This window comes from Aethalodelphis obliquidens, unplaced genomic scaffold, assembly GCF_003676395.1.
Source record: "Aethalodelphis obliquidens isolate GAN/ISIS:26980383/991018 unplaced genomic scaffold, ASM367639v1 scaffold104, whole genome shotgun sequence".
NCBI classification, from domain to species: domain Eukaryota; kingdom Metazoa; phylum Chordata; class Mammalia; order Artiodactyla; family Delphinidae; genus Aethalodelphis; species Aethalodelphis obliquidens.
In genome coordinates, this window is record NW_020838048.1 from 1190136 (window position 1) to 1211204 (window position 21069).

The 21069-nt window shown below is 41.2% G+C and overlaps 1 protein-coding gene and 1 pseudogene across 2 annotated transcripts in view; both read right to left on the bottom strand.

The window, feature by feature from the left end:
- Positions 1-21069, bottom strand: part of ARHGAP6 (Rho GTPase activating protein 6) — a 487363-nt gene that overhangs the window by 72871 nt on the left and 393423 nt on the right. For both annotated transcript variants that reach the window (XM_027096555.1, XM_027096556.1), the window contains exon 2: positions 13764-13923. In XM_027096555.1, coding sequence (XP_026952356.1) covers positions 13764-13923 — 160 coding nt within the window. The remainder of the gene's footprint in view (positions 1-13763; positions 13924-21069) is intronic.
- On the bottom strand, positions 17144-17920 carry LOC113614778 (nucleolar protein of 40 kDa pseudogene; annotated as a pseudogene).

The window sequence follows — 21069 nt, forward strand, 5'->3', positions numbered from 1 at the left end:
GAGAATAAGAACATTCTGTGAGTCTCTGACTGTTGTAAGAAAGTCAGCTCTTGGAGGTCACCATGCTTCCAGCTAAATTAAACACTAAGAAACCTTTCCCGTTTTCTGTAAATTATTTGGCAAGGTAATTCGTTCTGAAACTTTTGCTCATGAGGAGAAAAAAAGATCTTGTAGATTCCTGAACCTCTAAACAAGCGTGTTTCTATTACAGAAAATCATTGAGATATTTTATTTGTTGAGCACGTTTCGTTATTCTATCAAAACGTGAGGTAGGGAAGTTGTTTGCCTGGCTGGGATGCCATGGGTTTAAGAGCTCAACGATGGTTTTTCTTTAGCCAGGCATTCTTTGTAATCACTGCTTACTGTAATAACTGGTCGTGAACAAATTATGCCCTAGAAGGATCTTTTCCTTTCTGTCATTTTTTCCACTTTCAAGTGTTATGAGTTAAAAAAAAAAGGGGGGGGGGAGCTATAAGCTCGTGTTCCAAAGGAGGAGCACTGCTGTTACCTCTTCCCAAACTAGGAGCTCGCCTGTCCTTCCAGGCTCTTGAATTTGCATCTCTTATTGCACATACCCTAAGTTGAAAACTGTATTTTTAACTTAGTCTATGGAGGTCTTGTATTTGCAGAGACAGAAGTTTCCAAATATCAGAGCAAGAAAAATGGCTTTTGGCAAAAATCACTTCCTTAAGTTATATTTATTTCCTGGAGCGTAAAGGAAAGAAAGCAGGTGGGAGAACAAAAAGACAGAAAGCACTCATCCCAAAGAAATGCCCTGGATTGTTAACTCAGGGAAATTAATTGCAATTTAGAGGAGTTTCAGCATTACACATTTTAAAGCCAAAGCCTGCAGGTCTAGTTGAAAAGGTAGAGTCAGACAAGGGTATTGACACATGGTGTGATTTTTGACCTGTCTAAGGGGCTAATGCTACCTACCTTCTTTTTGACAGATATCGTTTTATAATGAATAAGTAAGAAGGGAATCAATTATCTTTAAGTCATAGACTTTAGGCCTTGGAAACTCCTCAAAATTTCTGCTGGTTGCTGCCATGAAAACAGCTCTCATAGATTCAGTAACTGGACAGATGGTGCAATTAGACGAAAACTGTTGTGTTTGATTATTCTTTGAGCCACTTGAAACAATTCTTTATGATATAGAAATAAACTGTGCTATGATTGAATTTTTAATCCTTTCCATTCAATTTCTTAACAATTTCCGGAGCAACAAAAGCAAAGCACTCTGTCAGACACTAATGCAAATCAATATACAAACAGTTTCCTCCCCGTTGCTTGTTTGTAATGGCAGAAGATGACACTGCTATTATGTACACCAATGGTTACTAATCTAAATCCATCTTTATTCTACTACACCCCCCCACCCAATTTTTTCTTTCCCTATTTTGTTAGGTGCTCTCCCTCCATGTGGTCATGCACCCTGGGATGAGTCCTCACCCCAGGCTCAGGAAAGGAAACTTAAGTCAAGCTAGTTCTTGTGATTTCTTTCTGCTTGCTGTATTGATCTGGGCACTGGCAACTGTTGCGATTCTAGGGATCGAGAAGGGAGGGAAGTCTGCTAGGAGGCAGCAGTGAAAATCCTTCTCTACTATTAAAAAGATAGTTGCTGAAGAGTCACTGCTCTTCTCTGCCTCTTCGTGCTGCCATAGAAGCAGTGATGCCGGTGGCTGCTGCAGTCATTTTGTGACAATGACGGAAGCCAGCCAAAGAACAAAGTGACCCATGATTATGGCAGAGAAAAAAGGTGGAAGGCCACTGAATTTATGTCCTGGAACTAGCCTATCTGTGGGCTCCTAGTGAAGTAATATAATCAATTTCTTTGTTATATAAGTCACTTTTGGTTTGGTTTCCATAATTTGCAGCCAAAGCATCTTAACGATGTATAACCCAAAACTCCAGTTGTGGGATGTGATTTTCCTACGTATATTTGCACCAGTCTTGTCATATAGTGCTAGATAGCCCTAAGAAAGACATCCCTAGAAGATCTGAATTTGTGTGTGTTGGGTGGCATCTAAGATAAGGAAGGAGGGTAAAAGCAGGAAGATCAGATTACAAAGAACTGTAAATCTGTAAATAAGTAAAGTCCTTAAAGAGAAAGACAGTTAAATTCTCAGTTATCAAACCAGATAGTAATAATCAAGCTAATGATCAACGCATATTGGAGACTGACTTCTTATTAAAGTCACCATCTGACGCATAACTGACATTCTATAACCTGCATGGCGGCATCAGCTGTTTGAGCAGCTCATTAAAATATTGACATTTCTTTCTTGTTTAGCTTCACCAAGGGAATTTACTGCTCACTTTGAAAAAAAAAATTTGATTACATATAATATAAACACTAAAACATCTGAGAGTTATGAAAGTGTGATAATTAAAAACACTCAATTATGGAAGAGTAAAACTAAGAGAGTGAAGAAATTGAAATGAATAGGATGGTATAGTTGATCAACCACGTGGATAATAACTGTTACTATACCAAATTAATATTAATCTCTTAAATCAGAGGTCAGCAAGCTTTTTCTGTAAAGGTCCAGATAGCAAATATTTTTGGCTTTGTGGGCCACAGGGTCTCTGTCAAAACTACTCCACCCTGCTGTTATAGCACTAAAGTAGCCTTAGACAATACCGAGACAAATACATAGGGCTGTGTTCTAATAAAACTTTATTTACAAAAACAGGCAGTGGGCTGGATTTGGCCTTTAGGCTGTAGTTTGCCCTCTCCTATCTTAAGTGAAGACCACCTTAAACTACTTTTCCAGAGCTTTCCACTTATAAAAAACTTTATGAACACCCACTGATTAAATTTTTAAATAATCTTGAGGGCTTAATTTCAAATTATCTAGAAAGCTTGATTGGTTTAAAAAACACTTGGTATTTAATTTCAGTTGTTACTATTTGCCTTTGTTTTTGCCCATGGAGAAACAAAGAAAAAAGCAAAAATGGAAGCTCCTGTTCATATTTCAAGGATGGGACATTCTTCGTAATTATCAAGTTTACTTTTGGGCCATGATCCCAACGGAGAGAAGAGTGTAGTCTTGAAATCTTCGAAAGGTGCCAGAATATTTCACAAACTGCAATGACAAAAGTTTTGTCCAAGATGCCAAAGCCTTGTGCAATAATAGCCGCTACTCCAACAAAGACACATCCGTATGTGTAAATGTGGCCAGCAGGGACAAGACCTCAGCTAGAAAACTATATCGTCTAAGAACATAAAGGAAGCCATTCGTGAATATGACGGCACAAAACATATGGCTTAAGTAAGCACAGACTATTGTAATGGCTTGCCTGCTTGGCACAGAACAGAATCAAACAGCAGCACGCACTTGAGAACGTGACATGGAAAAGCCCTGGGGTACAGAGGAGAGCACCCAAGAAGAAAATTTCAACGACAACCTGCAGGGAAACCTCTCTGTCATTCCTGGGTTTTATTGGAACAGGTGGATGAGGCAGCTTCTACCTGTAAGGGTCACCAAAGGTAACCTGGACAGGACGATATCCACTGCTCTGTTTTAATACAGTTGATGTGTCTGTGCTTTCTCTGTCGACAGATTAAGAACTCCTTGAGGATGTGGACTACTTTTAACATGAGAGCAGTGAAGCAGTACGGGAAGCCCCTGGATGATATGCCAATGTTGGGCTCTAGATAGAGAAGGTACTAGATGCTTACCAAGGGTCTAGCCTAGGTTCCTTTCTGTGGCCCTAGGGAACCAACGCCCCATCCACCTTACCAAGGCCCTAAGAGCCACAGCAGTGAACAAGTGAAAGGTTTCCCTGCTGCCAATTTTGTTCTTTTCTTCTGGATCGCCTCTTTTCCATTCCATCTGCCTTTCAAGATTGCGTTATTCAAACTGTGGGTCATAACTTATTAATGAATCATGAAAACTTAGCGTGTCATGACAAGCGTATTTTAGAAAATGATATAGAATCAAATAGAAGACAATAGGAGAGAACATTATAGAGGATATCAAAGTGTATCTCAGATAACAATAAACACCATCTGGTTCACGTGTTTGCTGGGCTGAGATGTAAAATAAAAGACACAACTAGCTCTATAGCTCACACACTAGAGACATTTGTTGAGGGCCGCTGAGCCCAGTGGTCTAACATTATTCTTTGATCACCCTATTTGGGGATGTTTGTCTCCTATCAGCATTTCTACCTACACTGAAGTTTGTGGATTTTACCCCAGGTTGCAACTTCAACTTTACTTACACAAAAAGCTTTGATAAACAGTTCTCGTGCTTCACCTCTTCAAATGGACAATGCCAGCAGGGATAACATAGAAATTGGACAGCTATAGTTTCTGTTTAGGGTTGTTGCATAAACACCCAAGCTCAATCTCCTTGCCCATCAGGTTGTCCTTATTTTTTAAATCAGCATTCGAATCACAAACCAAAGACAGCTGCAGTGTTAGCCAACCAAGAATATCATTTTCTTGATTTCATTGAGTTGTTTACTTGGGGTTTACACTGCCTGAGGGACAATGGCGAGGGACCACTTTATATAGAAGCCATATAACAGCAATTCTGAGGCATAGGAGTACTCTTTTATTAGACTATTGCCCACATGTTCTTAAACCATCAGCTATTCCTCATTCCATGAGACTGTTCTTAAAATACATAAACGAAGCCTTTCTCAATTGTGATATCGGAAATTAAGTGAAGAAAAAAAGCACTAAAGAAAACTTGAACAGGCATTTCTCTCTTATGAAACCATTCCGCTTTAAATACTTAGTTTCCATTATAGTGAGATAAAGGCTACACTAAGTGGCTTTACAGATTGGGTGTAAGTCAGTCACTTCCTTTTATTTTACCTTAGACCAGAGGTGAGCCATTTTTTCCTGTAAAGGGCCGGATAGGAAATGTTTGCGACTCCCTGAGGCATATGGACTGTCACGACTATTCAACTCTGCCATCGTTGCTCAAAAGCAGCCATAGATGATACGTAAATAACTAAGCATAGCTGTGTGCCAATAAGATTTTATTTACAAAAACAGATGGTGAGCTGGGTTTGGCCAGTGGGCCAGTTCACTAACCCCTGCCTTAGAACATTGGTATTAAAATGTTATCAACATAACATTAATTGAATCTGATACATAAACAATACTCCGTTGATGTGTTCTGAATACATGAAAAGTTCATGAAGGCCATTAGGCGTTGCTTAAATATTCGACCATGGTCTCTGCATTTGTTTCCTGGGTCTGCTGTTAAGGATTGAGCCATTTACAGACTAGAAAATCTGATCGAAGAGCTTATGCAAATGTATATATGTGCCACATCTTCTTTATCCATTCATCTGTCAGTGGACACTTAGGTTGCTTCCATGTCCTGGCTATTGTAGATAATACTGCAATGAACACTGTGGTACATGACTTTTTGAATTATGGTTTTCTCAGGGTATATGCCCGGTAGTGGGATTGCTGGGTCGTACGGTAGTTCTATTTCTAGTTTTTTAAGGGGTGGGATAGGGAGGGTGGGAGGGAGATGAAAGAGGGAGAGGATATGGGGATATATGTTTATGTATTGCTGACCACTTTGTTACACAGCAGACACTAACACACCACTGTAAAGCAATTACACTCCAATAAAGACGTTAAAAAAAAAACAACAAAGAGCTCATGCCACGAGCTGCCTTTGACGGGTAGAAACATTCCATGGTCGCCTCCATGGGGCAAACTCAAGCTCACAGGGAAAACTCTATTGATAGATATGATCCCTCCCACCAAAAGGCCTCCTGATTTCTACCACTAGGTTCTCTATAGCATCTTCAAAATTCCCTTTTTGAAATATCAAGTTTAGAAGGGGTAACAAATTAATAAGCTCATCAGTCATCTTAAAAGGTTTATGTAAATCTTATTAGTTTTTATTTTGCTTGTCTCCTGGTTGAATAGATATAGAGGAGGGAGGAGCCACAAGACTGGAGAAACCTAGGTTCCTGCATAACTGTGTGGAACACTCTCCCCTCCCAATCCTCATGGCCAACCTGCAGTGGATGGTGCCTGAGCAAGAAAGAAACTTTTATAGTACTAAGGTACTAAACGGTTAGCCTATCTCGACTAATACAAGTATATATCTGTGAGATACATTCCCAGAAGTAGCATTATTGGGCCATTTAAGAGTTAGATGTTGCCAAATCGCCTTGTAAGTTGCTGCAACAATTATAGTCCTATCAACAGTACATGAGTGTCTGTTTTCCCAGAAAGTATACCATCCAACTTTTGGAGCCATTCCTGTCTAAGAGAAAAAAAATTCTCCTTGTCATTGAGCTTGCATTTCTTGAGTGAATATGAGGGTGAGAGCATCTTTACAAATATTTATAAATCATTTGAATTTCTTTTTCTGTGAGCTGCCTATAATTTGTCCACATTTTAATTATGTTCTTTCTCATATTAATTTGTAATAAAGCTTTGTATCATAGAGAAGTTAGCCTTTAGTTTGTCAAATGTGTTGTAAATTTCTACTTTATTTATTTATTCACTTATTTATTTGCCACACAGATGATTCTATTTTTTTTTTAACGTAGTGAAACAGGTCACTCTCTTTATGTTTTCTGGGTAGTGCCTTCCTCCATGTAAAAATATACTAATATCTAGCTATGTTTTGTTTTGGTGCATTTATAGTTTCATTTTTTAAATCTTCAAATCTTCCTTCCACATCAGTTTATTTGGATGTAAGGAGTAAGGTCAGAATCCCGATTTTTCTCCTCAATGGCTGTCTCATTGTCACAAATACAATACTAAGCCATCATTTCCCCCTGACAAGAAATGCAATATTTATGTCATAAGTTCTCATTTATTTTAGCTCAGTTCTGAACTCTACTGTCTCCCATTGATCTACCTACTGTGAAGCAGTACAATATTCTTTTAACTGCTTTAGTTTTATGACATTTTAATAAATGGATAGGGATAATTTCTATTTGACCTCTTCTTCAGATTTTCCCCTGCCTACTTACTCTCATATAATTATTCGCCAAGATGATGTTTAGATCAATTTAGTGATATTACAAAAACAAATTCTGTCGGTATGTTTTTTGGAATCACATTCAGTTTATAGATAATTTACGACATAATTTACGTATTTATATTGTTGATTCCTTTTATTCAAGAAAAATATAAGTCTTTTATATTTATTTCTAACTTCTCATTCAACTTAGAGTCCATAGTCTGAGATTATAATCATTCCCTTGGATACTGTATTAGTTTCTTAGGGCTGCTGTAACAAATGACCACAAACTTAGTGGCTTAAACAACTCAAATTTATTATCTGACATTTCTGGAGACAAGAAGTCTGAAATGGGTCTCACTGGGCTAAAATCAAGGTGTCAGCAGGGTTGCATTCCTCTCTAGAGGCTCTAGGGACAATCTGTTTCCTTGCCTTTTTTAGCTGCTAGAGGCCTCCTGCATTCCTTGGCTCATGGCCCCTTCCTCCATCATCAAAGCCAGCAACACTACATCTCTCTGACCATTCCTCCAAAGTCGTATCTCTCTCAGATGGGAAAGTTTCTCTGCTTTTTAGTACTCAGGTGATTAGTTTGGACCGTCCCAGATAGTCCAGGATAATCTTGCTGTCTCAAGGACCTGAGTTGATCACATCTGCAAAGTTCGCTTTGGCACGTGAGGTAAATATTCAAAGGTTCCAGGCCATCTTTGAGGGGTCCAGTATTCTGCCTACCACAGATATACTCTCAACTGCCATGTCCCCCTCTACCATTATTGAACTCAACCAGAAAATCCTAACTCTACTGAGAGGAAATTTGGATTAAACAGGGCTGGGAAACTCAAACTACAAAATGGTGTGTTTGCTTTAGCAGTGTTTAGCTGCCCAGATGTTTATTTTGCAATTTAAATTCCCAGCTACTAACCTCAAATAGACCTTTAGGGCTGCCCTGCAATCCTGCAACATTGCTGGTCCATCAGCTTCCCTCTTTTCCATTCCTCTCCTCTTTCCTCAAACCTCTAGGACCTCCTTCCCAGCCCCACTCCTAGCAGATGAAATCGTTTCCTATTTTGCTGCGAGTGAAGAGGCAATCTGGAGTGAAATTCCATATGCTCTCCCATCATCTTCTAATCTACCTACATCTGTACCCATATAACCAATGTCCACCTACTACTAAAGCTCAGGAGGAGGTCAAACTCTCTACCTGTGCCTTGGATCCCACCACTGGGAATAACCCCAGTAATTTCCCAACCCACCAATCTTCTATTCTTCCCTCTCTATGGTGGATACCAGCAGCTGATGAATATGTTATATTACCATTCACCTGAGCCCTGGGAGCACCAGTCTCATAGAGGAAGAGGGTCCTCCAAACAGATACCCGTAAATAAATTCCTACAGGCATCCTAACGTGGCAAAGAACAAGAGTATGTTTCCATTTTCATTGCACTCACTATCTCATTAGGTTCTAGGCCCCGGCAACTATTTATGTTCCTGAGCAAATTATTCATACAGTGACTATGAACCCTGTTTAGAACCTCCACTTAGGGGTTTACATGGAACCAAGTGGCTACCCTCGGACCAGAGCTGCCATCATAGCACGCAGCACCGGCCATGCATTTGAAGGATCTTGGTAAACATTCAATGTCTATAATCATCTGCCCAAAACAATCGTTTCAGAACTCTTTGGTGATGTCTGTTTTTTTCCACCCAGCCACCCAGTTCCTTCTCTCCTTCGTAAGTAAGAAATTATTTGTAAACCGTTAGCTCCTACTTTGATGGAAAATATCAAAGTAACTCCTGTAACCCAAATATCTTTGCATATCTTGATAGAACAAATCTTTCCCTGAATGTACTAGGACCAACATAGTCTCATAAATAAGCAATGGAGACAGAGCTTCTAGCAGATAAGTTTTATAAAATTCTCTGTGTGGTAAAGGTTATTTATTTAGTGGACTCTATAAAAAGCACGAACAAAGAGAAACATCAAATTAACTGGATTTAAAAACAAAGCTACAAAGAATATTTTTTCCTTGGTATCTCATCTGATGTGCATCCAATCTGGTTTTCACATAACTTTTTAGAGTCATCATTCCCTTCACTATAAATTTGGTTTGCCAGAAACATTTCTATTAAAAATTTTTCTTAGGAACTGAAAGAACATCTGTTCTTGTAAAAGGGACACAGGACGATTGGGCCCCACCTGGGCCACCTTGTGAGTTAATGGGGAGGCGAGGGCAGCCCTCATCTCCACCCTAAAACCAAACCAAGACAAGATGAGGCAGAATGAGAAGGTCTTAGGGAGAAGCAGAAACCTGGCCTGATGGTGATTAGCACTCATTTTTCACCCATTGCCAAAGGGATTTTCTTCTTACTTGACCTGAGGATCTCTGTGTTATATTAGTATGAAAAGATATAACAGGGGTAGGAATTTCCTCCTGGAAGGAACTGGCTGTGGTTGTGGTGTCAAGTAGCACATGGTGAGGAAGCCAAGGGAGCCAGGCATCAGTCAGTGAAATGTGCCTGTCCACCAGCCTCTTGGCCTAACCTACCTCTCCCTTCTCCTGCACTCTTTCATGACCTCCAGCAGAGTCCGAGATTCCAGCTTAAAGAATGAAAGTGGCCCCTCTTGCCGCTTCTATTTAACACAATATTGGAAGTGCTGAACACAGCCATCAGACAAGGAAAAGAAATTAAAGGCATCCAAACTGGAAGGGAGGAAGTAAAACTGTCACTATTTGCAGAGGACATGATACTTTATATAGAAAACCCTAGGGACTTCCCTGGTGGCACAGTGGTTAAGAATCCTCCTGCCAACGCAGTGGACACGGGTTCCAGCCCTGTTCCGGGAAAATCCCACATGCCGCGGAGCAACAAAGCCCATGCCCCACAACTACTGAGCCGGTGCTCTAGAGCCCATGAGCCACAACTACTGAGCCCGTGGGCCTGGAGCCTGTGCTCTGCAACAAGAGAAGCCACCACAATGAGAAGCCCGCACACCGCAACGAAGAGTAGCCCCTGCCCACTGCAACTAGAGAAAGCCCGTGTGCAGCAATGAAGACCCAATACAGCCACAAATAAATAAATAAAAAAGAAACCCCTAAAGTCTCCACCAACATACTATTAAAACTAATAAATGAACTCAGTAAAGCTGCAAGATACAGGATTAATATACAGAAATCTGTTGCTTTTCTACACAGTAATAACAAACTATCAGAAAGAGAATGTGAAAATCAATCCCATTTAAAATCACATCAAAAAGAATAAAATACTTAGGAATAAACTTAACCAAGGAGATGAAAGACCTTGACTCTGAAAACTAAAACACTGATGAAGAAAATTGAAGATGATACAAAGAAATGGAAAAATAGCCTGTGCTCTTGGATTGGAAGAATTAATATTGTTATAATGGCCATACAATCCAAAGCAATCTACAGATTTAATACAATCCCTGTCAAAATACCCAAGACATTTTTCACAGAACTAGAACAAATAATCCAAAAATGTATATGGAACCACAAAGACCTGGAGTTGCCAAAGCAATCTGGAGAAAAAAGAACAAAGTTGGAGGTATCACTTGCCCAGTCTTCAGACTATACTACAAAACTACAGTAATCAAAACAGCGTGGTACTGACACAAAACCAGACACATAGAGAGAGCCAAGAAATAAACCCACACACCTCTGGTCAATTAATCTCTGACAAAGGAGGCAAGAATATACAATGGAGAAAAGACAGTCTCTTCAATAAGTGGTGCTGGGAAAATTTAACAGCTACATGTAAATGAACAACATTAGAACATTTCCTCACACCATATACAAAAATAAACTCAAAATGGATTAAAGACTTAACTATAAGACCTGAAATCATAAAGCTCATAGACAGAACATTCTTTGACATAAATCATAGCAATATTTTCTTGGATCTGTCTCCTAAGGCAAAAGAAATAAAAGTAAAAATAAACAAATGGGGCCTAATTAAACTTTTTGTTTTTGCACTGTAAAGGAAACCATTGACAAAAATGAAAAGACAACCTATGGAATGGGAGAAAATTTTTGCAAATGATATGATCAATAAGGGGTTAATATCCAACATGTAAAAACCGCGCAACATCAAAAAGAAAAGCCCAATTTAAAAATGGGCAGAAGACATGAATAGACATCTTTCCAAAGAGGAAATGCAGATGGCCAAGAGGCAGATGAAAAGATGCTCAACATCGCTAATCATCAGGCAAATGCAAATCAAAATCACCATGAGACATCACTTCACACCTGTAAAATGGTTCTCATCAAAAAGTCTACAAGTAATAAATGTCGGTAAGGATATGGAGAAAAAGAAACCCTCCTACACTGTTGGTGGGAATGTAAATTGGTACAGCCCTGTGGAAAACAGTATGGAGGCTGCTAAAAATAGAAAACTAAAAATAGAACTACCATAAGATCCATGAATTCCACTCTAGTATATATCTGGAAAAAATTTTAAAAAGGTACATGCACCCCAATGTTCACAGCAGAATTATTTACAATTGCCAAGATATGGAAGCAACTGAAGTATTCACAACAGATGAGTGGATAAATAAGATGTGGCATATAGAGAGAATGGAATATTACTCAGCCATAAAAGAATGAAATTCTGCCATTTGAAGCAATGTGGATGGACTTAGAGAATCTTATGTTTAGTGAAATAAGTCAGACAGAGAAAGACAAATACTGTATGATATCACATATGTGGAATCTAAAAACTAAAACAAATGAATGTATATAGCAAAACAGAAACAGACTCACAGATACAGAAAACAAACTAGTGGTTACCAGTGTGGAGTGGGAAGGGAGAGGGGCAAGACTGGGGTAAGGGATTAAGAGATATAAAGTACTATGTAAAAAATAGGTAAGCAACAAAGATATATTGTACAGCATAGGGAATTAGAGCCATTATCTTGTAATAACTTTTTTTTTCAACATCTTTACTGGAGTATAATTGCTCTACAGTGGTGTCTTAGCTTCTGCTGTATAACAAAGTGAATCAGCTATATGTATACATATATCCCCATATCCCCTCCCTCTTGCGTCTCCCTCCCACCCTCCCTATCCCACCCCTCTAGGTGGTCACAAAGCTCCGAGCTGATCTCCCTGTGCTATGCGGCTGCTTCCCACTAGCTATCCATTCTACATTTGGTAGTGTATATATGTCTGTGACACTCTCTCACATTGTCCCAGCCCACCCCTCCCCGTCCCCGTGTCCTCAAGTCCACTCTCCATGTCTTATTTTGTAATAACTTTTAATGGAGTATAATCTGTAAAAATACTGAGTCAGTATGATGTTCACTTGAAACTAATATAACATTGTAAATCAACTACACTTCCATTTTTTTAAAAAAAAGAATAAAAGTGGCCCTAAGAGCCATCATCCAATAAAAAGTTCTGTGTGGTCACTGTCTTTGTGCTACTCTTTCTAGTCAACAAAACCGAGCCTCCTACTACAGAGGTAAATTGCCCAAGCTCACATGTGGAGGGGGGAGGGGGTGACCGGACAAGTCCTCATATTCTGGTCTTCACACTCCCAAGCCAGTGCCCTTTCCATCGGACACAGGTGAGCCAAGAAAACAGCTCCACCAACACTGCTGTTGACGGAAGGCGAGCACATGTGTTCATGTGTGTATTAAGGTTGCTCAGCCTCTCCACTTGGGCCCCTGGGCCCTGACAATGCTTGCTGTGGGGGACTGTCCAGTGTATTGCAGGATGTCTAACAGCATCCCTGGCTTCCATGCAGTAGATGTCAGCTGCGTCCTTCCTCCAAGCTGTGAAAACTGAAAGTGGAGCCAGACATTGCTGAATTTTACCTGGGGACTGGGGGAAAACCATCCCTGGTTGAGAACTACGTATCTATGTGTATGTGTGTATATATGAAATGAATGATTTCATGAATATTCATGAAGCATCCCCTCAACTCCCTGAAAAAAGAAAACAAAGGAGAAGTTCTGCAGATACTGAAATCTTCCAAGGCAACCTTCTAGCTTTCAGATGCTTGCTATCCCTCTCCTGCTTTCCTTTAAGTTTGAGGCACAGCAGCCGATGTTGCGTTTTTACGGCAGGTTTACTCCATTTGTATAACATCACAGCTTTTCACTTCACCTCAAATTACCTTACGGCTACACACGAATACACATTAAAAAGTATCTTTATAGAAGATAGTCAACTTTCAGAAACAGGCTTTACAGATCAAAGGATTTCAAATACATGCTTCTCATCTTTATCAGAATCAGGATCTGTGTTTGTAAAAACATCAGACAACCAGGCCTGCACTGGCTCCAGTGTCACAGTGGTGAACCCCAACAGAGACAGGCCAGGTGAAAGACTGGATAAAAATGAGTTAACGTTGGTATAATCACTGATTCTGAGTTTGCATAAGGTCAAATGAGAAGTTTAACAGATTGTTAAAACATTCTTTTCAACTGCTTATTTTGAAATCATATTGAGATAGACATGGTTTTTCTTCTAACCCTTTAAGTTGACCTTTCTGAAACTTCTTTTTAAGTGGTTGTGCTGAAGCCACGTAGACCGTTGAGATACACATGGCTTTCCCCTTTAATGCCCCAAGTTGATCTTCCCTTTAAATACACATAATAGTCGACATGTAAACTGTCCCACTTGAACACATCTTTCAAAATGGTTGCCAGCGCCAGCCGGTGACCCAGAAGCTACGGCTTCCTCCCTGTGTTAACAGTGGGGTTGAGAAGACTCTGCGGCTTGGGGCTGTGGCAGAGCAGACGTGTGACTTCCAGCATCCCCCATGTGATGGCAGATGGGGCCTTACCTTTGGGAATGGTGATCTGACAGCTCAGGTCACAGTCCTGCTGCAGCTGATAAAAAGCCACTTCCTGCAGCCGGGCTCGCTCCAGCTCTGAGAGGCTCTGGATGGAGACTGACCTCAGCCGTACGCTGCGACCCGACATACTGTTCCACGTGAAGTCACCCTGCAGATCAAGGGGAAGCACATCAAGGGTCACACAGTAATCTACGACTCGCAAGCCTCAGCCTCTCTCTCAATCGGTCATCACGTCAAGCAAACTTCATTTTTACGTTCCCAAATTGGCTCTCAATCCCTGAAATCAAATCCACTCTTACTTAACTGTGGATTTACTCAGTCAACTGCCAACATCAAAATCTGGAGTATCTGCTAGGCCATCTGATCCCATAAAATGATGCAAAGAAAGCTATGTGGGAAGATGCTTCAAGGGTCCTGCCTCCCCTCTCTCATGGGGGGAACACATGGGAACTTTTCGGTTTTTCTTTCTCAGTAACAGGAAAAACTACCGCTAATTGCCATTGTGCACACTAGACATAGGAGGGTAAACGTATACTGATAGCCTACCGTGTACCAGCAAAGTGCCAAGGGCTCTTTAGTCACTTCCTCTATATAATAATACAATCTAGTATATTTATTATATATGACACAATATATTATTATTATATATAACTCATACTTATGATACATTATTGTAATATATACTTAGGATACATTATGTTGATATTATAGTAATATATAGTATATATAAGTATAATATAATATAATATAGAATAAATTGAGGCCTAGGAAGGTTAAGTAGTTTTTGCCAAATTGTAAAACTTACAAGATTTGAAACTAACCAGGACTCCAGCTAAAACATCTTAGGCTTTTAAATTCTACGCTAAATTGTAACCACTGAGTTTCTATTTAGAGCAGTCTAATGAGCTCTTTTGATCACAGTAAGTATAGAGATATGATCAATAAAAGCTACACATATTTACAGAGACGTTTGAAGCTAAAATACTCCACATCAAAGAATCAAAGCAAAGATTCCCACAATCCTGAGGCTATCTGTGTGCTCACACACACACCTCTGATTTCACACCTCTGACAGTGAATATCTCTACCCTTGATGCAGACAGTGAGAAAGCGATGACCTAAGAAACAATCCTTCACAATCCTTGGAAGCCCAATGTCCCCTCACTGAGGAGGAATTCCTACGAATCACAGATATCAACCAGGGCACAACAGCTGTGAAGAGGTATCTACTGTTTCGTTAACAATCAAGAAAAATTGTGGGAGAAGGAATAGTGCTGGGCCCTACAGACACTGCCGGGGACTTCTTGCGGATGTGGGGAACATTTAAGGAATCCCAGAAGACTTCACCATCCTCACTATTCACCTTAAAGAAGAGAGACAGAAAGGCTGGCCCCAGCGACTGCTAAGACACCTTTGTTCCCTACTGGTAGCAAATTCCTGCCTAGAAGGTTCATTCCAAAGAGTGAACGGCACTGTGTTAATTCTTTGTTATTTTTTTCCTCTTTATCTGGGATTTCATGGATTTATTTAACAAATGGAGATATCATACTCTAGTAGGGGCAGAAAATAAACAAGGGTAAGTAAAGAATGTAGCGTGTTAAGTAATGATAACTGCTAAGGAAGGAACAAAAAGCAGGGAAGGGGCCGGCAGTGTGAGGAGAGGACAGGGATTTACACTGTTAGGTGGAAGGGCTGGGAAAGACCTCACAGGGAAGTCCAGGTTTGAGCAGAGCTTCAAGGAGATGAGGAATTTTTGTTTGTTTGCCTTCACACCTGTGCATCTGCACCCAGTGGGTGAGAAGGAGGGGTACCAGGGACCCAGGAGGGGCACAGGGAACAGGGTGTGGGAATGCGTCAGGGCCGAGGAGTGAGGGCATAAATGTAGGCAAAGCGGGTAGGCTGCAGTCACGTTCGGTGAACTGAAGAACATTCTTCCAGGCCCAGTGTATTTTGGATTTTTTTCTTTTTTTTTTTTTTTTTTGGTATAGCTGGACTAACCACAAGTTTAGACAGGAACTGGGGACTTAAGTGTTGGGTGTACCTCTCACTCACACCCTTTAAGATTAGGGCACCACAGGTACGACATCAGTGAATTGCTTTCCCCTCACCCAAATGGGAAGTTCCAGATGAGCTGGGGATTTTTAAATATGAAGTCTAGGTATCTAAGGGAGCCCGCGGCTGCTTGAAGTGTCAAAATGGAATTACATATCTATTCTTTAAATGCATTTAAAAATATGCCCTCCGACGGGCTCTAGTATCTGTAGCAGGGGTTGGCTATCTTCTTCTGTAAAAGGCCAGACAGTAAATATTTCAGGACTTGTGGGCCATGTGGTCTCTGTCAAAACTACTCAGATCTGCCTTTGTGGCATGAGAGCAACCATAGACAGTTTATGAATGAATGGGTGTGGCTGCGCGCCAGTCAAACTTCATTTACAGAAACAGGTGGAAGGCTGGATTTGGACAGTGGGCTGTAGTTTGCCAACCTTTGAACAATAGCTCATGACTGAAATAAAATTAATCAATCCCTAGAAGACACATTTTATTTTTATTTAGTATGACCTCCTGCATAATGAATTCAAACAAAGTTCAATGAGCACCTATTACGTGCTAGAAACAGTATTAGGCTTGGGATTGTCAAAATGACAACACAGTCCTCGTTTTTTTTTTTTTTTTGGAACCAACTGACTCACATTGTAGTAAATACAAAGTAAAGCAATGATCTTGGCTTGAGCTGTCTGGTTCCGTGATCGGGCGGAACGTCACACACAAGCTCAGTCACTGCAAACAATGGTTTTCTGGCTGTGACCACTGGCTGTCGCTTCTAACATAGTAGAATCATGTCAGGGGGAATGGAAAAAGTGAGCACCACTTCTTACCATGTTCTCCCTAGTACTGCCAGTCTCCCTCTGCCCCTGTGTTGGATACAGCAGAGACCACCCACCAATCAGCCCAAGGCAGGCCAACAGGGAGGGGCCAATCACTCTGTTCTCCAACTACAGCCAGACTCACCTCCACAGCAGTACCTGTGGCCCTAGCCTGGACGCCTGTACAGGAGTCTGGCCCTGGCGGTGGCAGCTGGAAGAGGGTAATAGGACCTCCTGCTGAATGAAGGAAGTTGGGTGAATGAATGGGTCAGCTGCAGGGGTCATTTGCAAAGGGACTGGAGTGATAAGGAAAGAACTCATTCAGGCAGATACTTTTGATATCTCCCAAACCTGCCTGTGGCAGGAGGGGAAGCCATCTCCCATGGGAGAGGAGTCAATGGGGTGGAAGGCCATATTCTCACTACTGAGTCTTTGCAGGAGCCAGGACTTCAAGGCACAAGGCTCCTGGTTCCTTCTCTCTACCACCCCCTCCACTCTCTCCACTCACTCCTTGTGCTGCTTCTTCTTTTTCTTCTTTGCTGCCTTGCTGTCTTTTGACGTGTGCCTTGCCCTCTTGTGTGTCACTCTCAGAGTCCGAGCTGTCAGAGTCAGATGACTTCCTGTCTCTATGTTTCTTTTTCTCCTTTTCCTTCTTTCTTTTTCTAGAAGAATTTCTCGTGGGGTCAGGCTTTTCAAACTCTGCTGATTTTGCCTCTTCCTTCTCTCTCTCATTAGGTATCAGAGAGTACTTGCTCCCACCTGGTTGCATGAAACAGCGCTTTGCAAAGTGGCCTTCACAGCCACACTCCTTGCAGGTAGTGTTCAGGACAGTCTCGAGGGTGATCTTCTGCCCAGTGTAATCCTGGAAGGACCGCCTCTGCCTCTCTTATTGCTCAATGATAACGCTGTTGGCGTCAAGGTCCTTCCCAGTCCCTTGGTTGACAGCTTTCACGGAGAGGGATACTTTTATCCTTTCCCTTTTCATCTCTCGTCCGAGAAGCTTCACCCACACCTTCTCTCCGACATCTACTATCTCAGAGGGCTTATCCACGCGACAGGATGACATGTGAGTTCGATGGACCAGACCTTGCTTCCGACAGCCTGGGATTTTGACTTGCCTCCACAGTCTGTCACCATAGCAACCTCTCCTTGGAAAATAGTGTAGAGAGCAGGCAAGTTCTCCATGGTCTCGGGTCTTCCTGAATTCGTCCTTAATGTTCTATGGTTCCTCCATTTCTCTTCTGCTAAAGCTAATTCAAGTGTCTCGGTGTCAGCATCCGGTCTCCACGCCGCAGCCAGTCCTTGTTCTTAAGGAGTTAAATTTTGGTAGGAAGAACACACTCGGTCCATGAAATACAGAGATTATGATACTAGGAGTAAGTACCAAGTGCAATGGGATGCCTAGGAGAAAGGCTTTGACACCTATCTGGGGATCAAGGAAAGCTTTATAAGAAGGCAGCGTTTCCCAGGAGACCTGTACATTGAATAAGAGGAATAAGGGTTTGCTCTGTAGAAATGCAACATTGGAACAAAGGTGCCAAGGCAAATGAATTTGAGAGAACGGCCTTGTTTGGGGGAAATTACAAGGCTAGACGGAAGGAAAGAGCAGGAGGCGAAGCCACGCAGAACTCAGGGCCATATCCTGGAGGGCTTTCTCGGCAGGCTTTGCAAAGCAGATTGGATTTATTCAGCAGGTGATGGCTAGTCATTAAGGAACTTGAGTAAGAGAGGAACGTGATCAGATGACTGGAAACACATTTCCAAGGGAATTGAGGGAGGGTGCAAGCCAAAGATGCAGAGATCAGAAGAGCCACTGGGCTAGGTATGATGCTGATTCAAATTTGAACAGATAGGGAGATACGTAGAACCACAGAGATGCCTGGGGACAAATTGTATGTAGTGGAGGGTAGGGAAGGAGTAATCTAGGATGACTTAAACACTTCTGGCTTGAGCAACTGGGAGGATGGTACACTAAATCAGCAAGATGAGGAAGAGCAGAAGGGAGAAGAAAGATGTTCAAATGGGACATTCTGAAAGTGATATTTTATCTCTAAGAAAGAAAGAAACAAAACACATGACCAAATCTGGCAAAACAGAATCAGGCCAGTTTGCATCTTTCTTGAGTCTTCATTTTCTTCTCCCAACTAAAACAGTTCCAACGCAATCAAGTAATACATAGTTCTGGAAACTGCTCACAAATGCCTACACTTAGCATAATGAAAAAGTGAAGATGTGATGCTTTCAATTTCTCTGAGTCCATTATACATCATAGCCCGTGGCTCTTAACTTCGTAGACTTTTAAAATTCTTTGGTAAATTTGGAATTATCAGCCAAAAGAGAGAAAAGGCTTGGTCTACTTGTAATGACTTGAATTTATGGAGTTGTTGTCTCCTAAGACTTTAGTTCTTATAGCAGCTGATGGCTCAGGAGAAGGCTACAGCCAAATCCCAGAAAGAGAAAAGAGTGTGGCGCTTTCTTGAAAGCAGGGCAGCTGCATTCATCAGGCTTTGGAAGAGTCATTTCACAAAGGAGGTAATACTGTCCCCAGAGCCAACTGGTTCTTAAACCCATCCTTAGCACATGGCTGAAAAAACAATTTTCTTGGGAGAGAAGGTCATCAAATAATTAACAAAGAGGGACTTCAAAGATATCTCCAAAGCTACCTATTATCAAATGTGTGGCATCTTAAAAAATATCAGTTACATTTTTGATTATGGGTAATGGACCAAGATGCTTCATAATCCATTTTATACCGCAAACGTGAATAACTGAAGCCTGAAGTGTTCACACAGCCCTGGAAAACTCTGGACGGGCCACTCCAGTTCATCACCCTCCACCCTCCACCATCTCATTGTCTTTTGCCACCTGCCAATCAGCAGTCATGAATACATCAAATAATCTGCATCTTCCCCTGTGTCCCAATTTTCTCACCACTCCCAATCTATATTTCTACCATTGTGAATTTTAATGATTTTTTTCAGATTAAGCACATGCGATTTCAACATGTTTTTTAAAGTTGGAAATACGTGAGGTCCATTTTTGGGAAATTATCAAATTAACACAATTAACTGACAGGTTAAAACCATATTCATTCATAGTATCTTGCAATAAAGTCAAGAGGTATCAGTGCCTGCCCTAAATGACATAGAACAGCGTTCTTCATTTTTATTTTTATCCTTAATGCAATATAGACATTTTGCACATACGGTCAAGTAAATGTCACAACACAATGGCCGGGAAACTCTGCGAACATGTCTTAAAACTACAGCTGTATTGCTTTTTAAGGCGTGATAATTTAGTGTTGGCTCACAATAAGTTACTTGGTCGAATGCATCCACATTCCTAATTTCAGTCCACATCATCTTTTAAAATTAATTTGTTTAAAGAGACCTTTCTCAAAACATTCACCCAAGGTTTATCCAAATTATCCCAAGGTTCAAATCAGAGTATTCGCAATGAAGTACCTAGAAGTCTAAAATCTAAACTCAGCCTGTTTCTCTTCTGCCTTCTCACCTCTCCCTTCAGGTTGCTACAGCTGAGGACGGAGCCCCCAGATGCGGCACCCGTGGGAACCACACAGACCAGAGTTGCGGGGAGCCGCCGAGCAAATCCATGAGGTTTCCACATCTCCTCAGTGGCCTCTTTCTAGAATTCCTAGGGGTCACAGTGTTTCTGTGCGTAAAATATGTTTGCCTTTATATTACGAAAATTGTCAAACATGAGGAAAGAAAGAGATTAGACTAATGACCTCGCAGAGGTTCTGAGGCAGGTGTCTGCTCTGCAGTTGAGCACGCTTTTTTTTTTTTTGGTTTCCTGATTGACTGACCCATGCAGCCAGGATTGAGAACCACTGCGCTCCAGGGTTGATCAGATTCAGATTGGGTTGTAGTAAGTCTGCTGTTCCTAGAAAATTCAAGAAGTTCGCCACCAAAGAAAGATGCAATTTTACCACAAGATGTTACTTTTTGAAACAAAATGTGAGCTTTAAGACACTCAGGAGTAAGCACCATCTGCTTTCCTTTGTTGAACAACAACAACAAACGACTTGAACCAGACACTCAGATTCTAAAGCCTATGCTCTTAGCCACTACAACATCCAGGCTGGTGGATACAAAGCTTGAGATGCCCTTCAGCCTGCGTTTTGTTCTGCAGAGGTAGAGAGACGTATAGTATGGAGTTACTGGATAGGAGGTGTGGCAGACAGAATGATAAGACGGCCACATCTTAATTCCTAGAACCTGTGAATATGTTACCTTACCTGGCAAAGGGAACTTTGCAGATGGGATTAAGTTAAAGGATCCTGAGATAGGGAGGTCATTCTGGGTTATCCAGATGAGTCCAACCTAATCATAAGAGTCCTTACCAGAGAGAGGCAGAGGTGGCTGTGTGTGTGTGTGTGTGTGTGTGTGTGTGTGTGTGTGTGTGTGTGT